The 20,391-nt window shown below is 39.9% G+C and overlaps 1 protein-coding gene across 5 annotated transcripts in view; it reads right to left on the bottom strand.

Moving 5' to 3' along the window:
- Positions 1 to 3,303: 3,303 nt before the first annotated feature.
- Positions 3,304 to 20,391, bottom strand: part of LUC7L2 (LUC7 like 2, pre-mRNA splicing factor) — a 68,764-nt gene continuing 51,676 nt past the window's right edge. For all 5 annotated transcript variants that reach the window (XM_090287574.1, XM_090287571.1, XM_090287570.1 and 2 more), the window contains 5 exons: positions 15,940 to 16,116; positions 14,180 to 14,271; positions 11,989 to 12,018; positions 8,323 to 8,514; positions 3,304 to 4,623 (listed from right to left, as the gene is read on the bottom strand). In XM_090287574.1, the coding sequence (XP_090143700.1) occupies positions 4,446 to 4,623; positions 8,323 to 8,514; positions 11,989 to 12,018; positions 14,180 to 14,271; positions 15,940 to 16,116 (669 nt within the window). In that variant the 3' untranslated portion in view covers positions 3,304 to 4,445. The remainder of the gene's footprint in view (positions 4,624 to 8,322; positions 8,515 to 11,988; positions 12,019 to 14,179; positions 14,272 to 15,939; positions 16,117 to 20,391) is intronic.

Below are 20,391 nucleotides of genomic sequence, written 5' to 3'. Positions count from 1 at the left end.
CTGCTGCTTTTGTCTCCTGTCAACTGGAACTTCGGCTTTATTCACTATAAACATTTTTGACAGGAATACTTCATGATCCTGAGAACTTCCTATTTCATCAGCTGATAAGGTTTTAACATTGGTTACAAGTGGTACCAAACTTTCTTTAAAAAAAAAAAAGAATCAGGGAACTGAAACATGTAATCCATATATCCCAGTTTGGGTAAATATGAGCTTCCTATGTCATTCTCTGCTTCTGAAGTAGTGTGAAAACGAGCCTGTATGGTACAGAACTACACACAGTTATTATCCCATCTTCATTAGTTTGGGCCTTTTTGTTCCCTCCTGGAACATTCCTGTTGGTCCCAGCTTGCCTCTCGCAGTTCAGGACACACGTCACAACGTTGTGCCAGAAAGTCTCAGGCTCAGAATCATAAAGATGTTGGCCAGCTCTGTGGTGTGTCTGGTTAGTCACTTGGCACTGTTCGGTTCCCTCCCGTAAAATGGGTGTGATGAAAGGACGCTGCTCCTGCCAGGACCGGTGATGTACGAGTCAAATGAGATGATGCAGACTAACGCACGTAGAAAAAGATGAGGCACTTCAGTAACTCCTCCCACATTTGTTGAACATCGGTTTTGTCCCCACGCGAGGCTCTGAGGAGGATGCGGAACACAAGGCCCATTTTCTGCCCCAGTGCCTGGTCTGGCTGCCAGCATTCAAGTGTGTCCAGGGAAAGGAGTGACTGGGGACAACAGGGTTCCCTCCCTCACCTGCCCCACCCTCCGGCCCCCAGCCCGTGGAACAGCCATGGGGTCTGGCGGTGATCCCAGTTTGGGGCTGTGGGTGAGCACCTGACTCACCCAGGTCCATCATGCCACCCTTGTGATCCCAGCCTGCTGGTCAATGTTTGCTTCGGAGGCCCAGGCCTGAGCCAATCAGGAATGTCATTACTCTGCCCACTTCGGTTGGTTCCCCACTGGGAACATGACCCAATACGGGTCACAGAAATACAAGCAAAAGGTTGCCTGATGCTTCTGGGGAAGTTGCGTTGCTTTTTTAGAGACACAAAGGAATGATTCCATCTGGACACAGGCTCAGAATGGAGCTACCATGTGGAACCCAACCATGTGAGCCAAGCGACCCTGCACGTTCCAGTCCACTGGAGTCAGATCTCCTGTGACAGGCAGCCAGCAGTGCCCAAGCCCAGGAGTGTGCTGCGGCTGGGACCTTGAGAGCCACTCTCTACAGGGCCTCAGTTCCTCGCTGGGTCCTTGACTGAGAGCCCCGTTCTGCGGCTGAGTGCCTCGCTTTCAGCCTAAACCCTACTGGGCTGGCCATTAGTTTGATCTGATCCCCAGCTGTGCCTGCAGACCCAGAAACTCTGACATCCGAGTTTCTGCTGGTACGTGGAAAACAGGCAGACACACCAATCAGGGCGGCCACAGTACCATTCTGCTGACGGACTCGGCCTCTGCCATCAACACCATGTTCTCTCAGACCTCCCCAGCCTTTCCTAACTCCCCTGAAGCTGCAATTACTTTTGCCCATTAGAACAGGCAATGCAAAGAAAAACAGACAACAACTTTGTATGGCCTCATTTATACCCTGAGAAAATCTAAATTCCAAGTCACGGTATAATAGAATCGTGATGCAAACAGCTTTGGTTTTTCAGATAGGAAAAACAGACAAGAATGCTTTTCAAAACATTTAAGTCAGTATATAGCATGTGATGGTGGACTGGGGGGTTCTGAAGGTTCCTGGCTGTGTCAGCCATCAACCTCAAGACCTGGGAGGATGGTTCTGAGGAAGGGAATACGTTGAAGCTCAGCACAGCAGCTCATTACTGTGGCAGGGGTGTGTGTCAATGGCTTACTAATGCAAACTGCTACACCAGTACATACCAGCTGAGTACCCACTTTAGGCATGTACACGTTTAAAATTTATGTAACACTCACTTGGATTTTTAATGTTGACAACACTAAACATTTCTGGCTTTTGAAACTGTAGTTTATAAAACCCATTTGGAAAGGTACCACAATGAATGAGAAATTACCACAATGAATGACTAAAGCGTTTAAATAGTAATGCACGCTTGGCTCTGGCCCAAAGGGCTAAGTTTGATAGCTGTTATTAGTTTATGGAAATAGAATCTTAAAATGAAACTTGGGGGGAAAAAAAGAACTTGGAAAAGATGAGGCAAAGTTAAACTTTAGTGTCAGGATAATTATCAGAGAGACAGAAAAAGTCTTTCTTGAAAAAAAAGAAACCATCTACTTAGAATGGAGGGTTTTTCCTCCAGCTGCTGCTGCTGCTGCTGCTGCTCCACCTCAGCAAAGCAGCTTCAGGCGGCTGCCTGACGACAGCAAACAAAGGCCGTGCTGAAGGACACCGAGCATGACATCCCAGAGCATTGGATGGTTTTGCAAATATGTGACTAAACTTACACTTTCTTTTACAGTCACCAGATACACAAAAGCACCAAAAACTGTGTAAGAGAAACAGAAATACTGAAATTTTAGAGTTATTCTGAGTGGTTGCCCTTCCTTGACAATAATTACTAAAAATGTAAATCGTTTACCCCACGTCTAAATAGAGGTATCTAAGCAACAGAATCATCCTAGGATTTTTAAATTGGGATCGTTCACTTAAAGGAGCATGCAGCTGAAGGGCTCACCACGGAGCCCAGCCCAGGATGGTGCCATTCTTCACTGGCTACCACTGACCTGCTGGCATGAGGTAGCCTATGCTGCCTGCCAATCACAACTGCAGTAACAGCTAATAATACAGATATTGCATGATTAGGCAGAGAACAAGGATTAAATTCCAATTATAGAAACATAACGCTAAGCCATATTTTCCAATCATGTTTTTGGAGTTTGGTATCGAACTCCAGGTCTATCCCTCACCGTCACGGGCCAGGTCCCAGACGGTCTTCCTGAACCTACCAACTTAACCTTTTGGATCTCACTCCACATCCCAAGGTACTGAATCCAAAGTGCTTGTAAGGACTTAAGAGAAGAGCGCAGGCCACTGGGAACAATGAAGATACAAAACAATCCCTCAACCAGTGATGCACACGAGCCTCCAATTTACACCCTATAAATTCAATATGAGGCCCACATTCCTCTGTGACATCAAATTTGCCACACTTAGAGGAACAAATCAAAACTATTTCCGGAAAGGTGATTTTAGTTAACTATACTCACAGACACTAATTTCATTACTTAATGTGTTTCTGTTACTCAGATTTTCTAGAATCACAAGTGATAATTTAAATCATAGTGGGTACCTACAGCTTTTCAGTGCAGAAATCGTTAGTCTCATTATGTTGGTCACACCATGTTTTTATTTCAGTTTGCTGAAGAAGAAGAAATACAAAACAAAAGCAAAGGAAAAACCCGGTTTCTTCTGTAGGTCCAGCACTCTGTGATAGCGGTTGTACAGACAGCCTCGAAGGAGCTGGAATACGTCAGCCAGGGACCCCGGTGAACAGCAGTTCGGCCTGAATCTTCACAAGTGTGTGTTTATCTCCTTTGGTGCCTTGCACAGTAAGGCACTAGTAATGATATAAAAGAATAAAATAAATGCCCACAGCAAGTAGTTCTAGTGTGACAATTTACTAGACAAGTTACAGTTTAATAGTAATGGTGGTGGTGACTGTTTCATTTTATTATTATTGTTTTTTACAATAAGGGTATAGCCTTTATATTCCACACACACAAAATAAAACAAGAAGTGCTTATGAAAAAGTCCCTGTCCCCACCCCCTTTTCAAAACACCCTGAACGTAGCAATTTAATACAACAAAAAAATCAAGACTTATTTGATTTCCAATTGTCAATAAAAAAGCAAAGTATGTAATGCAAGAGCTGTTCAAGTTCCAACTCTATAAACTAAAAAAACCTCCCAGTATTTAAATTTCTCCAGCACACATTCCAGTATAAATGCTCTGAACTGTAATAGCTAGTTATTAATGGAAACAGAACCTTAGAACACAAGTTATATTGCTTCCCTGACCCCCTTTCTCTTAAAATTAGAGGGTGGGAGGTGTAGGGGGATACAAAAGGCAGAGGAAGAAGAATTAAAAAGAAAAATCTCCAAAGTTGCGCTGTTTGGACTAGAAAGGAAGACAGCAATTTACAAATGTTCAAACAAACCCCAAGGCAAGTAACACAATTCATTCACTATCACTTCTACTAGAAAGAATGAAGACATCCGCGTCTTTCTCGTGTATAAAACTGTATTGAATGCTTTCAGAATTGTATTACAGGTTCACCAGACTATGGATGTAGTTTTAGGCTTCATCAAGGAAAACACATTCAGTTCAGGTCAAGTTGGATACTGTACATCTAGCCTAGCTGGATCGGTGTCTGGAACTGCTCACTGTCACCCCGAACAGCTGTAAACTAAACAATAGTATGTAACTCCATCGGAAGCTTAAGGACTGAGGACATGTGCACAGCTAATTATATCTCCCCTGCTTCGCGCTCTTCAGAGCTCCTCCTGTCTTCTGATCTGCCATTAGCGCTCTCATAGGACCGCTTCTTATCTTTTCGATCTCTGTCACGAGGTGATCTGTCTCTTGAACTCCTGTCTCTGTCACGTGATGCTAAGTCTTGGTCTCTGAATCTTTCTTTTGAGGATCTGAAAAATATTAATTTGAGGAGCAAAATGTGTTGGGAAACCCAAAATCCAAATGAAAGGTATTACGGTATTGATAGCTGAAGATATACAGAATACACCCCAAAAGACAGGAGTCATCTTTCTGAGAGAAAACAGCACCACCACATTTGATAAGGGTCTAAAGCAAGGCCACGGCGAGAACAAATAGCTAAGGGACCAAACCGCACACTAAAGCAACAGTTTATAGGATACTCTCATTGGCTCAGAGGCAGTCAAAAAGATTCGCTGATTCCTAGCAAAAGGTATTATCCATTTAAAAAATATATAATAGAATGTAGATCCCAAATTGGATGGAAATCAATGTCTTAAACAGGGGGTCTGCAAACCTTTTTTGCTGTCTGGTCAGAGTATATATTCTGGGTGTTGAGGTCACATACAGTCCCTGTGGTATATTCTTCTTCCTTTTCTTTTTTATCAGCCCTTTAACAATGTAAAAACCATCCAAAGCTCAGTTGCCTATACAAAAACAGGCTAGAGGACCAGCTTTGACCTGTGGGCAACTTAGGTAAGAGAACTACTCAATTAACGACATGGTAAACATTTATTTTTTTAAAAATGTGCTTTACTCCTCCTGAGTTAGCTCATTCAACCAAAGAAAAAATCAGAATGGAAGACAGAGGAAGATGATCACACTACAATAGATCTTGATTAACCATAACTGTTTCTTAATATCACCTCTCCGTTACCACAGCCAACTTCAATAAGGTAAATAACAAAACAAGGTCATATCAGAGATTCAGTCAGAAGAAAAACCAAAGGACATTACAGGATCAGAATTAATATGAAATCTTCTATATTTTCAATATCTAGAATGAATCAAAAACACATATTACGTTTATTTCATTCTTTACAGGTGACATGATACTTCTACATAATTATCTCACTTAACCCATGTTCAGAATTAGATCTGAGGTCTGATTAAGTAATACTTTCAACTTCTAAGGCAGGAAAAAACTACTACTATACTTAGTTTTAGAAACAGTTAAAGATTAAACCAAAAAGGCTGAAAGATAAAAGTAATGTCAACTAGGAGCATTCTACTTAATTAAGATTTTAATAAGCTTAACTTTAAAATGATGTGCAAAAAAAAAAGAAAAGAAATCACACAGTGTACATACTGGTTACACTCATCCTATCCACAGTCTTTGTAAGAACAGAATATGAAGGGAGGTGAGGACCGGGAGGTCAGTGGAAATAAACGAAAACCAGCCGTGAGATGAGCGCCCACTAGTGCTCTGGGCGGCCACGTCTATGCACAGCAGTTCCCATTCGCTAGTTCACTCCACCCGCCCACAGCCCAGTGAAGCAGGTGTTCTTACTATCTCACTCAGTAGATGGGAAAAGAAAGGTGGGGTCATTAGATGACGTGGCCAAGGCCATGAAACCAAGCAATCTGACTCTGGAGTCTGTACTATATGTCTGAACAGAGCAGGAAGCAAAAAACGCAAATGGCCCTCCTTTGCCAAGGGTAACTGTTGCCAGGGAAAGGTCACAAACAGAATCTGCTTACATCAGAGACCAGTAGTTCAGCTGGGGCAGGAGAACAGCAAATCAAAAAGGACTCTTAACTGAGACTTTTACCTTGAAAATTAAACTCAAATACGTAGCAATAATTTTATGTTCTCGTATGTATAACATAGGTTTTAATTGCAACTGTCTGATAATTTTTGGTAAAAACAAAGAATGGCGCTTTGAAAGAGAATAATGTGAATATCGAGAGTAGAAATGCTCTAGAGAAAAGCAAAACTTTTAATAGTTTTACAAAAATAATCCTCTTTAGGAACATGCTAAAAGTTTAGCTGAGGTATCATCTGTATGGTGGGAAATTTTCCTATACAACTTCATAAATGCAGGAAGCATTAAGGACCAAACGCAACCTCAGATGAGCATCCCTTCCACAGCCATCACCAGTAAGGACATTTAAGAGGTGACAAGACGCCAGAAACAGTGAAAGGTGGGCAGGCTCTCAAGCAAAACTGTCTAGACCTCCCATCAACCAGCAAAATGGTTACCACAACTTACAAGGGAGTTTTCTCACTCATGGAGAAATTTTTTAAATTGTATTTTGCTGGGCACTGCACTCTGCCCACAGTTTTAAGAATATGAGAAAGTGGCCCACAAATCACACTATCAGGAATCGTCCCTTATAAATTCCGTGCCCATTCTCTGTATTTACCTGATATTCACCCTACCTATAGTATCTTTTTTCCTACCTGGTTTTACCTGTTTAAATTATATCCACTTTATTTGAGTTTTAACCACTATCTGAAGCCATTTTTCATTCCTCTGGCATTTTCCTCATCTAAACACCTATATTTACTCTAATATACACAGGTCAGCACTTTACAATATATTAGGTTTTATATCACTATGATTTTTGTCACAGATGCTAGTCCTGTATTCTCACTCAGCTGGATAAAGTGGCTCAGCTATGTTCTCTTGTTATTGTTTACTAGACCTGCAGTACGACGTACACAATTCTTCCTGACTGAAGTCACCTTAAGAACTGCTTGGTCTGCTGAGATAAGAGGACTTCAATGTTCTCACCAAAGAGGTGATGGATGTGTTAATTAACTAATGGGGGGCAGCCTTCTGTAATGCATACGTACATCAAATCACCACAGTGTACACTTTAAATATCTTAGAATTTTATTTGCCAATTATATCCCAATAAAGCTGGCAGGAAAAGACCTACTTGGAACAAGGCAAGAACACAATAAATATGGACTGACAGCTTACTAACTAACTGAGCTTGCGAGTGGTTTCAGGGAATGGCTGGTTGGGAGTCAAAACCAAAACAAAGACAAAACCAAAACCAAAATCAGAAAGTTCGAACAGCTTTCTGTGGATTCTATCATGGGCTTTCTGTGGAATAATCTGTAGACAATTTAAGACTAGTAGGTACTAGGCACTCAAAAAATCATATATATGCTTAAGAAGAGTTGTCAAGAAAAAATAAATTTTAAGCATGGTTTATGTTCAATGGAAATGAACTGGCTTACGGGCCATCATGTGACCTGAGAAGTTTTGGAAGTTTCGTCTATACAGACTGAGTGCTAAGGCTCCACCGCATTCTAATCCTTTGTTCCAATTAGATATCCAGGTCCTTAAACTCACTTCACCCTGGCCCTCACTGCACCTTCTGAATTTTCATGCCTAGAAAGTCTAACTTCCTTAAGATTCTGAACCGGCCCTGTCAAGCCAACTGTATATAACAATGCATACCCATTGTGCTGATTAAAAAATATACTAGATGTGTCTGCTCTGAAAAAGTGCACCAGCTCAAAGAAGTATGAAAAACAATGTCTAACAAAGCTAAACAAGTCTTAATGAAAGGACTTCTCCGAGCCCATAATTCATCAACACATACAGAAAAAACTCAAAGACTACTGGTACCTAAAATTATTTGTCCATAAAGTACTTTTTTCCCCCAAGACACACTATGCAGAGAAAAGCCATAACCTCTGCAAATATTTGTTCCAATTTCTTACTCTGGCTCATAAGTATATTCTTTCTGAACTACCCATACAATCAGGGAAAACACTGTTATACACCCACACACAAACGTGTACATATTACCAGATGCAAGTTTCAAACCGATAGTATTTCAATTCTAAGCCATAAAGGTAGTTCCATGTCCTCTTACGGACACCTCAGTACCTCCTCCGGGATCGCTCTCTGCTCCTGTCTCTAGAACTGTGCCCACTCCGCTGGTGGCTGCGGCTGCGGCTGCGGCTGCTGGAGCGGGATCTGTGGCGATGGCGCTTCTCCCGAGATTTGGATCGAGTCCTCCTCTTCCGTTCCCGGGACATGGAGCGAGACCGGTGTCGACGGTGCTCTCTGGACCTGGATCTGCAAGAAACATTCCACTAGTTTTTAGCTTTGTGAACACTACGCTGTTCATTCACTAAAGCCTCTTCTTTAAACAGAAACTACCCCTCAGTAGCTTTGCTTAATGCCAATTCTATTTCAAGTCAGCTAAATCTACACTAAATTGCTGGTGTATTAAATAACTACATACTAGAATTCCAAAACAAGAATTAACACTAGCTCTCAGAGGCCAATCAATATTGTATACATTTACATTGAGAATATAAAAAGGGAAGGAAACAATCAACCTACACCACTACTACTCGCCAGAGGTTGTATTATCTAGATGCTTTATGGAGTTAATTTCCTTTACACTTCTAAGATTTTTAGTATAATTTAGACAAAGTATGTACCTGATAGACATAAATAGGAGAGGAAAGGTATGAAAAAGAATATTATTAAAACTATCTGATTAGCTCTGACTGTTGTGGTTCAGTTGGTTGGGGCATCATCCCATAAACTGAAAGGTCACAGGTTCAATTCCCAGGCAGGGCACATGCCAAGGTTGCAGACTTGGTCTGGAAGGGGTGTTGGGGTGTTAGGGGGTGGCCAGAAAAGAGGCAACTGATCGATGTGTGTGTCTCTCTCTACCTCCCTTCCACTCTCTCTAGAATCAATAAGCATGTCCTTGGGTGAGGATTAAAATAAAAAATAATAAAATGGAAACTCTGAATTAGAGAGGTTTTATATGACCATTGAAGTAAGCTTGAATGTCCACTATAGACTCAGTCACAGTGTAATCAAAACACAGTAAGATAGTCCTCTATTCATGTAGTTCATAATTTAACTGGAAGAAAAAACTAACACGCACAAATCTTTTTAGACAATTTTACTTAAAATTGCAAAAATGTATTTACAACAAGTATACGAAAATAGAGAAAAAAAAAAAAAAACATTTTGAAGGAGCTGGAAGAAAAAAACCCTTCTGTAGTCTGTCCTGGGTCACAAAACTAAATGGCTGCATCATGAGTGTGAGCGTGGGGATGGCACCTGCAGAAGAAGGAACAGCAAGAAAGGCAGGGAGGCAACTTTGTTAAAGAGCCGCTTCATCGCTAGACTGGGTCTAAAAGCACACTCAGCTGTTACAATTACCGAACTGAGGTTATTTTCTTTCTTTAAAAAAAAGGATTTTATGTATTTGTTTTTAGAGAAAGGGGAAAGGAGGGAGATAGAGAGGGAGAAAAACATCAATTGGTTGCCTCTCGAATGCCCCCAACCGGGGATCTGGCCAGCAACCCAGGCATGTGCCCTGACCAGGAATCAAACCGGCGACTTTTTGGTGCACAGGCCAGCGCTTAAGCCACTGAGCCACACCAGGCAGTGCCCGAGTTTATTTTCAAATGATTATTTTGTTAGGTGAAGTTTAAAAGCATTTAGTGTATGTCGACATTATGGTCAAAGAAAGGCAGATACAGTAACATAACATCAACCACAGCGGAGCAGAACATTTCCACAACTGATATTTCTTATAAGGAGGAGGAGGAAAAGAACATAAAATTCATTCAATGCGAGTTTTACCAAATAATATATTGTTTAATTACTAATTTTGAGCTATTATAATAGATCTATTTCTTCCAATGTGTAATTTAATATATCTTTTTAAAGTTATCCATTCATTCAAAAAAAGAAGTACCGGGTGCCTACTGCACTGTTCTGGGTACTAGGAGATGGAGCAGCAATTAAAGTCCTTAACTTCGTGGAGCGCACAGGGGTAGGCAGGAGTAATGTCACAGTTGTGAGTATGCGAAACACAGTTTGTTCTTGTCCTATTATTTATTATTATATTTTCCATACCAACAACTGTAAATCTACTTTTGCCCACCTTGTATACTCCAGAAAGATGTCTACACAGACACATGAGCATTAGGCAGTAAAAAGAAAAATGGGGGAGTACCTTTGGAAGACTTGAACAGAATTCAAGAGCTGATATGATTTATTTCACTTTTAAAAAGCTCATACTGGTTGATGTGTGAAAAACAGACTGAGTTAGAGAAGGGGAGTGGGCAAGTATAGAAATTAGATACCAGATAAGATGCTGTCATGCTACACCAAGGTAAAAAGTAGCTTGGACTAGAGTGGGAGAAATTAATTTCTGGTCTGATTATCTAAAGATGTTCTATGTACAAATAGTTTAAAAGATCTTTTTCAACAAAGGTAACCAGTTTGCATTAATCACCCAGTAAAAAGAACAGAATCATCATTTAATGTTTATACCTCTCATTCTGGATTTGAGAAACTCACAATATAATTAGCTAACCCAACTGGTCCTGTTTATTGTCTTAAGTTTCTTAGTTTTTAGAAAAACAACTGAAAGATTCTAAAAAGCATTAAAAGGCCCTGACTGGCGTGGTGCAGTTGGGCGTCGTCCTGCAAAGCAAGAAGTCAACAGATTGAGTCCCGGTGAGAGCACATGCCTGAGTGTGGCCCTGTCCCTGTCCCCAGGAGGGGCACGTGCAAGAGGAAACCGATAGATCTTTCTCTCCCTCTCTCTTCTTCTCTTTCTCCCTCCCTTTCCCCTCTCTATAAACAAATAAGTAAATAAATAAATAAAATAACTTCTTTCATAATGACAAATGCTCTCGTTCACAGAAAAAAGTTCTTGGGAAATAAGTTACTCTTTAGAGTTAAGAGTTCTCAGCAAATTTCAAAAAGGTGTGATCCAAACAAGAGGAGTAACAGTATTTGAAGAAGAATGAGAAAGGGCATGCTAGGTGGGAATAAATTCATGAGAAAGGTTCAAGGATAAGAATGAGAACGAAAAGTGAAAAATTAAGAATGATGAAGTATATCATGTTTTTCCACCTCTCTCAGAGAGAAAATAATTACCAGTAACTTATAAAAATTGTGAAGGAAGGTTTCAAAAAGACCTCAAATATCAAATCCAAAAGTCAAAGAAAAGTGTTATCGAGCTGCCTTCCTCTTTATGACTCTACGTGCCCTTTAAAGATTTCATAATCAGTTACAGAGGGATAAGAAGCTCATATGAAGTCAGGATGGAGGCATAGACTGAACATTTTAGTTTCCCCTAATAACCCACCACAAGCCCCTCATTCAAAAATGGATCCAATTATTTACCCTACTTACATTTTCAACAGGCACTACCCTTTAGAATGTGTTCCTTAGATGCAGCACACAAAATGATTTCTAAAAAATAAATCCTGTCATACCCTGAGCTTTTAAAGATTTTAAAGAAATATTCTGAAATATTTTCGGCTTTCCCTCTAACTCCAGGGCACTGAACATGATTTTACTCTGACAAAATGAAACAGTAGCACATGAGTGTCTTCTGACCAGTTCTTCTCGAATGACACTGCTCAATCCTGGACCACAGGACAGTTACAGGTACAAATCTATTAACTCACTCATTTGCAAAAGATTTTTAATCTATAACAATTATCTTCAAAAAAACACAGCTTTACTACTGCACTACTTATATTTAACTTGTATTATACCTACCTTTTGGGATTCTTGCTATGTGATCGAGACCTAAAAAAAAAATAATAAATCTATTTTTAGAAAAGTAACTATAAGTGAGAATAACCATGTGCTGCTAAAATTACATTCTTCCTAACTTTATTTTTATATTTTATAAATATAAGGCATGTGTGTATGCACATGTATTTTTCAAACTGCACCAGGAACGCTCCAGACTTCCCACTTTGACATATGAGCTCTCGTAATAAGGGCACCTGGCTCTTAGAAAAGACGCTCCTAGGAGAGTAAAACACAGCACGACACAACTCACTAATTCTCCAGAAACCACCTTCCAACCCTGGAAAAAAGACCTCGTTATTTACATCTCTGTCATGTCCTCTTTCCCTCTGGGAACAGACTATGATCTGAGATGCACACACCGTGGATCTACAACCTCATACTATAATCCCTAGAACACCCAAATCGATCTTAAAACATTTAACGTGACACGTAAACATTGTTACCACAAAACAATCTTTACATTTCCCAGCACACAATTAACAGTCAACAGAAAGTAATCGCCAACATTACAGTTACTAGGGTTACAGGCATGTTTCGTGGAGACTATAGGTGGCTGAAGCATGGCTTTGATCTGGTTCCACCCCCCCACCATCTGTGTGACGTTGGCAGTTCATACATATTCCCTCTCAGCTTCATTTTATTATTTGTAAAAGAGGGGTAATACACAGCTCACGGGGGGTGTGTGTGTGTGTGTGTGTGTGTGAGAAGCAGATGAGCCACTAGAAGCAAATTCTTACGCAGTGCCTGGGAAACCACTCAGTAAGTGACGGCAATTTTCATCATTACCCTTTTCAATAGCAACAGCTCGGATTCGATCTTGTGTAATGCTGAGCTCACTTGCTATTTCTTCATCTTCCATACTTAGGTACAATACTTCCTTAAGTTCATATAGATTTTAAAAACTTTTTAAAGACGTTACATTTTATAATCAGTTAAAAGAAATCTGCCAGGTGGCAACACACATGAAAGCGCAGCCCTGTGAAGAGCTTCTCTCCCCACCTGACACGCCGCAGCTGGGTCATTTGTTAGTGGCACCAATTCGGCTGAATTTTAACTTAACTGAGATTTTTAACTCCAGTGATATTGTTTAAATATCACAGTACTGGGCAACATTACCACCCGAGTCCACAGGAAAGAGGACAGAGGTGACGCTCTGAGGAAAAACTCAGGGTAAATGAAGGGCAGGCACGTCAGTGGGGACCGGCAGCACTTCCCTGAAGAGCGAGCCCTCCACGGGCAGCTTTGCTCTACTCTGTCACTTCAGCGCTACAGCCACGAAATGCACATGACGTCAGTTCAAACATCTTGAAACAGACTGAGTACAGAATGCTCAAAGTAAGGAGGGAGTTGGTGTAAACCATCACATATTATATTATAGAGGGTTTTAATGAACTCAGGCACATCTGCTGAAGAAAATGTATTTAAATTTCAGAGACGTGTAATATTATACAATTAAGGGAACCCTATAAATTAGAACTACTGGCATATCTTTTGTGGCATACCCGTCCATCCCAAAGCTGCTAAAGAACTTAAGAACACAAAGTACAGAAAACACTGCCAACACAGTGCCACAGAATTTGCTGCCAGTGGGTAAAAGTGACCCAGAACATTTAAACATTGTGAATATGAAGTTATGTGATTCTATCAACTAATGAATATCAATATAAAAATAACCATGTATATTTATCTATTATCAAATTAATAAAAGTTTTAATAGTTTATAGCTCCTAGAATTGAAGAAATACGGAATAAAAATACAATATAAAATAATCAACTTAAAAAAACCTTTTATCAAATATAAAATATATCATAAAAATAAAAATAGTTCTGTGACAACCTGGTACAAATCTAGCCCATTACAAAAATCAGAGGGCTAGAAAGGGCTTTTTATATGTCTTATAAAACATAAAGATGTAAGGCACTCCTTATTACCTTTTCCATACATTTTGATGGAAAGCGCCCTGACTAAAATGGCCATAAGTTAACAGCCTTGCATAAACATGGTTTTGCATGGTAAAATTTTAAAGAATAAACAAAAACCTCCCACATCCAGATTTATTAACATCTGAAATCTTGCACCTATCACATCTCTTTTTAGAATCAGGGCTATTCAACTTCAGACACTTGGACTATTAAGTTCATTACTCCATACCTCCTCAATTTCTCCCTTTCTTCTCTCTCCCTTTCTTCTCTTCGCTTCAGACGTTCCTGGTTTCTTTTCTCCTGCTTCTCAGCTACAACTCTCTTAAAAAAAAAAAAATGACAGTTTAAATAGTAATAAATAAGGAGCATTATTCATCAGGTCCATCCTTAATGAGCATTATCCTATCCTTCACCATATCTAGTTTCCAACATTAGACAAGTAACATGAAAACCTGCTTAATAACAATTCCATTTTGATAGGTACCATCATTTGGATTAAATTCTGGTTTCCCAAAGCTTTCCTTTTTAGGAACCTCTGTAAAATTTCGTAGTTCTTTGTGACTTCTTAATATTTCAAAATCAGTTCTATACAATTTTCGTCCTCTGAATGTTTTCTAGCATTGTTATATTTTTTTAAAAGAAATCAGCCATTATAAATCACCATGCTCTATGATTTCCAATATAGAAATGTCCTCTGCCATTTCCAGTTACTATCCTGATGCTGTTGCTTTTAAAAACACCAGTAAAATGCTAAACAGTCCTATTTCTAGGTCTATCTACAAAGAATCCCAAGTAGATATCATTTTTGAGTTTTAACTTGAGTCCAATAACCATGTGTGATAGTGAAACTCATTTCGTCATTTTAAAAAACGTAGCCAAGTGAGATCATCCTAGCTCCTCAGAATACCAAGAACTCTCTTGTGTTTACTTCATCAGAAATACCTTCTTTGTTTGCAGATGAGTAAGAACTGTGTTGCCTTTCTCACAGTTTACATATTTAACAGTGACTGTCCTTTTTAAAAAATAAGTTTCGTTCATGTGTTGTAGAATTGTGCACCTGAAACCTATATAAACTGTTAACCAGTGTCACTCCAATAAATTCAATAAAAAGGAATAATAACTAACTAAATAAAAGGTTTCATTCTAACTCCTTTCTGAAACAGGGGCAGGAGTGAAAAATAAAAGTAAGAGGCCTTACAGGCTTTCTAGTTAGTGAAGAACTGCAAAATATTTCAAATAAATATTGGACTCATTTTCTCAATCTTCTTTTAAAGGAAATATTACGTTATTAATTTTTTAAAAATAAATTTACAAAACTGTAGAAAAGAATTCGTTTAGAACCAGTTTGCAAAATTCCTATATCCAGGTCATATCCAACTACAGTATTCCCTGACTTATCGTGGGTATTACGTTCTAGACGCGCCCCCCCGCCCCCACAACAGGTGAAAATCCATGAAGTAGGAACCTTACACTTATTTTAGTATTTATATATATTTTAAGGCTTTATAAACCCTTCCCACAGACTAATAAACCGTTCCCAGTCCCTTATTAACCTTTTCCACACTTTTATAAACACTACTTATGTTCTTTAAACATATTCTCTTAAACCTACGTAACTTTAACAACATATGTATACAGTACCGCAAAATCCTGAGATATAGCAAAAAACCCGGGATAAGTAATCAAATATATTTTTTAAAATCCTGTGATACAGTGAGGCCACAATAAGTGAACCATGATATAGAGAGGGACTACTGTACTACCTCCAAGAATAAAAAGGACAGTATTTAAAGGTCTGTTTCTCAAACATCATCCATTAAACCAGCTAGTATCACAATTTAAAATCTACATTATTTGGTATGAATTGTAAAAAAAAAAAAACCAAAACCAAAAACCAGTCAAGAATACTATACAAAAAGATAATTAATATAGATAAAAAGAATGAGTGGCTAAATTGGATCAAGTGAGAGATATAATTTACCAATATACCTTTAATTCTTCAAGTTTCTCTCTTATTTCAATAAATCCCAGGTGCAGTTTACCCCCAAAATGATCAGCCAGTCTTCTGTCATTATCATGAAGACCTAAATAGGCAGAGCAGACTTCACAGACTCGAAGTTTTTGCTGTTGGAAACTGGAAGCTGGCATAGAATTCCGATAAACTTCCTAAACAAAAGTAAGAAAAACAATGTGCATACAAACCTCATTGAAAGTCATACAATTAAACAAAATACACTTCTCTAATGAACAGAATGTTTTCTAATGAATACACAGAAGCATGGCTATTTTGTCATTGACTATTACAGACTCCCCATGACCCACATTCTCTGTCTCAGGACCTCTCCAATGGAGGTAAATTAGAGCCTCAAATACTTTTTGCCAAGAACTACCACATATTTACCATGATACAGAACATGACTTTCCAAAAAGGTTTTTCTCAATGTTCTGCAATGTTCTGTTTCCTATGATTTTTGTTAAAAATGAGCCCTGACTGGTGTGACTCAGTGGGTTGGCCATCAACCTGCAAAACAAAGGTTGCCAGTTTGATTCCCGGTCAGAACACATGCCTGGGTTGGCTGCAGTCCAGGTCCCCAGCTGGGAGTGTGTGAGAGGCAACCCATCAATGTTTCTCTCACTGCTTTTTCCCTCCCTTCCCCTCTCTAAAAATTAATAAATAAATGAATAAATATTTTAAAGAAAAAGAGGTAGCAATCCCCAAACTATTTATCAGTCAAGGATCAAGGAAGTAGAAGCTGCCTACACTTGCAGAGAAGGAGTGAACATCTATATTGTTACAGCTTCTGTCCAGTGTCTTCTTTCCTACAGATGATTTCCCCTCTTTGGAAATGGGGACAGGACAGACAAATAAACAACTTCCTACTAAAAGCAGTGGTTCTATTAAGATAAGAAATGAAAGATGCCTCACTGAGATTTAGATGTCTTGCACTCAACCATTCTATTTATATTAAATTCATTAATGAAATACAGTAATTAATGTTAGCAGGTCTGTGTATCCATTGTACCCTTTCTTCCTTTGACAGAATTCTGATTTTTGTTTGAGGAAGCAGCATACACACAGCTAAGAACATTGGGTTTCCAAGCTTCCGTGTTGCTTTGGCTAGGGAGATACTCTGGACAGACTCTATAGGAAAGTTGTTTAAAAGGCAATCAATAAGTTCAAACAAAAATCACTAATAATCTGTGAATCAAAAAGTGATGGGAAACAATATTTACAGTTTCAAAAGTGCCAATACCAAAATACTTATCAACACAGTGGAAAAACAGGCAACATCACCAGAAATGGGACAAACCATTGACATGTGTTTTCTGACAGGATGTGACATTACTTCAGCGGTATTCCTGTCAAAAATCTAAGCAGGCAGAAACATCAGACAAACCCAAACTGAAGGATGTTTTACAAAACAAACGTGTCACGAACAGTTCGTCACTCCAGTAAACTGGCTATCATAGTAAAAAGCGGTCTCATAGTAAAAAGTGGTCCCTTGACATTCTCGCGTATTGTAAGCATGTTTAGTGCAATGCTCTAAACCTTAAATCACGTCATGGCACCCAGATGAAGTGATGCTGGAAGTGCCGCCAAGAGTCAGAGAAAAGTCACGTCTCCACAAGAAAGAGCTGAGGTGCGTGGTAAGCGTCGTACATTAAGGCCTGCAGCTATGGCTGCCCACCGTTTTGAGATCAATAAATCCAGTGTGAGAGCCAGTGTTTAAAAAGAAAACGGGACTTCCGGTCAAGATGGAGGCATAGGTAGACACGCTTCACCTCCTCCCTCAAACACAAAAAGAATTACAACTAAATCTCAAACCAAATAACACCCGGAACTATCAGAAAATTGAACTATATGGAAGTCCGACAACCAAAGATTTAAAGAAGCCACACTCACCCAGATGGGTAGGACGGGCAGGGACGTGGAGCAGGGTGGAGAGGCGAGGCGAAGTGACGCGAGGTGGCACAGAGGTGGCGGCAGTGGCAGAACGAGCTCGGGTGGCCCCACATTCACGTGCGGTGGATAAAAATCGGGAGGGACACCTTGGGAGCAAGTGATCCCAGGCCCAGGCCTGACCCCATAGCCCTGGGTTCCAGTGCCAGGAAGGAAAATCCCCATAAATTCTGGCTGTAAAAACCAGAGGGGGCTGGGGTGGCGGAAAAAAATGCTGGATTTTCGGAGACTCCACTTAAAGGGTCTGCACTGACTTAAAAAATATGCAAACCCACCCACTCTAAGATTCAACACCAGGGCAGCAGCTGGAAGGGTGCCAGTCACATAAGGGAAGTGTGTAAAGTGACTGGGCACGGGGTGAGTGCTGGGAAAACCCCGAGAAGCCAGGCAGTGGCACAATCCCCTCTCAGAGCCCTCCCCATACACAGAGCCACAAAGCAGTAAAGCGGGTTGCCCTGCCCTGGCGATTACCTAAGGCTCCACCCTACACAGTTTACAGGTGCCTTTTACAGGGAGTCAAAGCAGCTCTACCTAATACACAGAAACACACACACAGGAAGGCTACCAAATTGAGGAGACAAAGAAATTAAGGCCCAAATGAAAGAACAAAACCCCAGAAAAAGAACTAAACAAAACAGAGATAGCCAACCTATCAGATGCAGAGTTCAAAACACTGGTGATCAGGATGCTCAAAGAACTCACTGAGTATGGCAAGAAAATAAAGGAAGAAATTAAGGTTACACTAAGTGAAATAAGCAAAAATCTACAGGGAACCAACAATGAAGGGGAGGAAGCCAGGATTCAAATAAACAATTTAGAACATAAGGACCAAATAAACATTCAACCAGAACAGAAAGAAGAAACAAGAATTCAAAAAAATGAGGACAGTATAAGAAGACTCTGGGACATCTCCAAACATGCCAATATTCAAATCGTAACTGCTCAGCTTCAGCTTCATCAGAGAAGGAATGCTTGAAAGTAGAGAGGGTACTTCCCAGGGACCAGGTCCCCACAGTGACAGCCTGGACAGTCTAAATCGGTAACACTGCCCCAGAGGAATTAACCGATGAGTGCTTTTAAGGCAGAACCAAACAATGAGGAAGAAGATGTAAAAGCAGTGCCAGAAATTAAATTGACATTAGAGAATTTGGCAGAGGTGTTCTGATTATTCAGGAGTGCATTTGACTTCTTTTACACCACGGCAATGACCCTGGCAATGAAACTAAACCAAATGGCGGAAGAAGAATAGTACCATATAGAAACATTTTTAGAGAAATAAAAAGTAAAACAGCCAGAAATCATGATGTATTGCCATAAAGTTACACCGACTGTGCCTGCCTCCCCTGCGTCCCCTTCCATCTCTTCTGCCTCTGCAACCCCCGAGAAAGCAAGGCCAACCCCTCCTCCTCCTTCTCCTCAGCCTACTCAGTGTGAACATGACAAAATGAAGACCTTTACAACAATCCACTCCTCTTAATGAATAGTAAATAATCTTCATGCTTACAGTTAATAAACTCTGCTGTGTTTTCACGTGAAATCTCTGGGAAGTGTAGTGCAAATACACTACCAGTAAGGCTTCCAGTGGACAGTAGGCTATTAGTAATTAAGTTTCTGGAAACTCTGAAGTTCTAAGCTGATTTTTTACTGGGGGGGAGGAGGGCAGGGAGGGTCCCTAGTGTTCAAGGGTGAACTGTAAATCTTCACGTACATATTTATGAAGTTTTATGAAAAGTGCAATATATTCATCAGGTACTGCATGACATTTTGGCCAGTGATGGGCCGCATGTACAATGGTGGTTCCATAAGCTTATAATGGAGCTAAAATGTGCCTTTTGCCTAATGATGTTATAGCTCTTCTACCACGTTACACAAATACCCCTGCTACAGTATTCGGTACCCTAGCATGCTGTACAGATCTGTAGCCTAGGAGATGGAAGGGAACAATGTGTCACGCCAATATATGTGTATTTGGCCTAAGGATTATTTTAGGTTGGTTAATTTTAAGAGTGAGCAGACATGGGAGAAGTTTTAAAAACCAATTAGAAGTTACGCTTTGTAAAAGACATTATTTGTTAAGGAAAATCTCCACTTATACGGGTATAGGAATACTAGGAAGAAGGGAATCACCTAATTGGCCTTATATCTGGAACTCAATGCAAAAGAGGACTTATATCTGCACAACACCCTTACCTTTGTTTTACTGTGCTTTTCCTGGAAACTTCCCATAACAGAATCCCCCCACCTCAACATGTTCTTTTGTTTTTAGCTGAAGATAGCATTTAAGGTAGTAGCTTCAGCCATTTTGAGTTACTCAGTTTTCCTGGGTTTCTCCCGTGTACATAGGAGATAAGCATGTTACTAAACTTTTGTTTTTCTCTGGTTAATCTATCTTTTATTACAGGGATGTCTCAGCCAAAAACCCAGTAGAGTGGAGGAAAAATTATTTTTCCTCCTTTACAGAGCAAGAGGCTATATTATAT

Source organism: Furipterus horrens, unplaced genomic scaffold (genome assembly GCF_987537825.1).
Source record: "Furipterus horrens unplaced genomic scaffold, mFurHor1.1.pri manual_scaffold_9, whole genome shotgun sequence".
NCBI lineage: Eukaryota > Metazoa > Chordata > Mammalia > Chiroptera > Furipteridae > Furipterus > Furipterus horrens.
The sequence above is the reverse complement of the archived record's forward strand: the minus strand, read 5'-3'. Positions and strand labels throughout refer to the sequence as shown.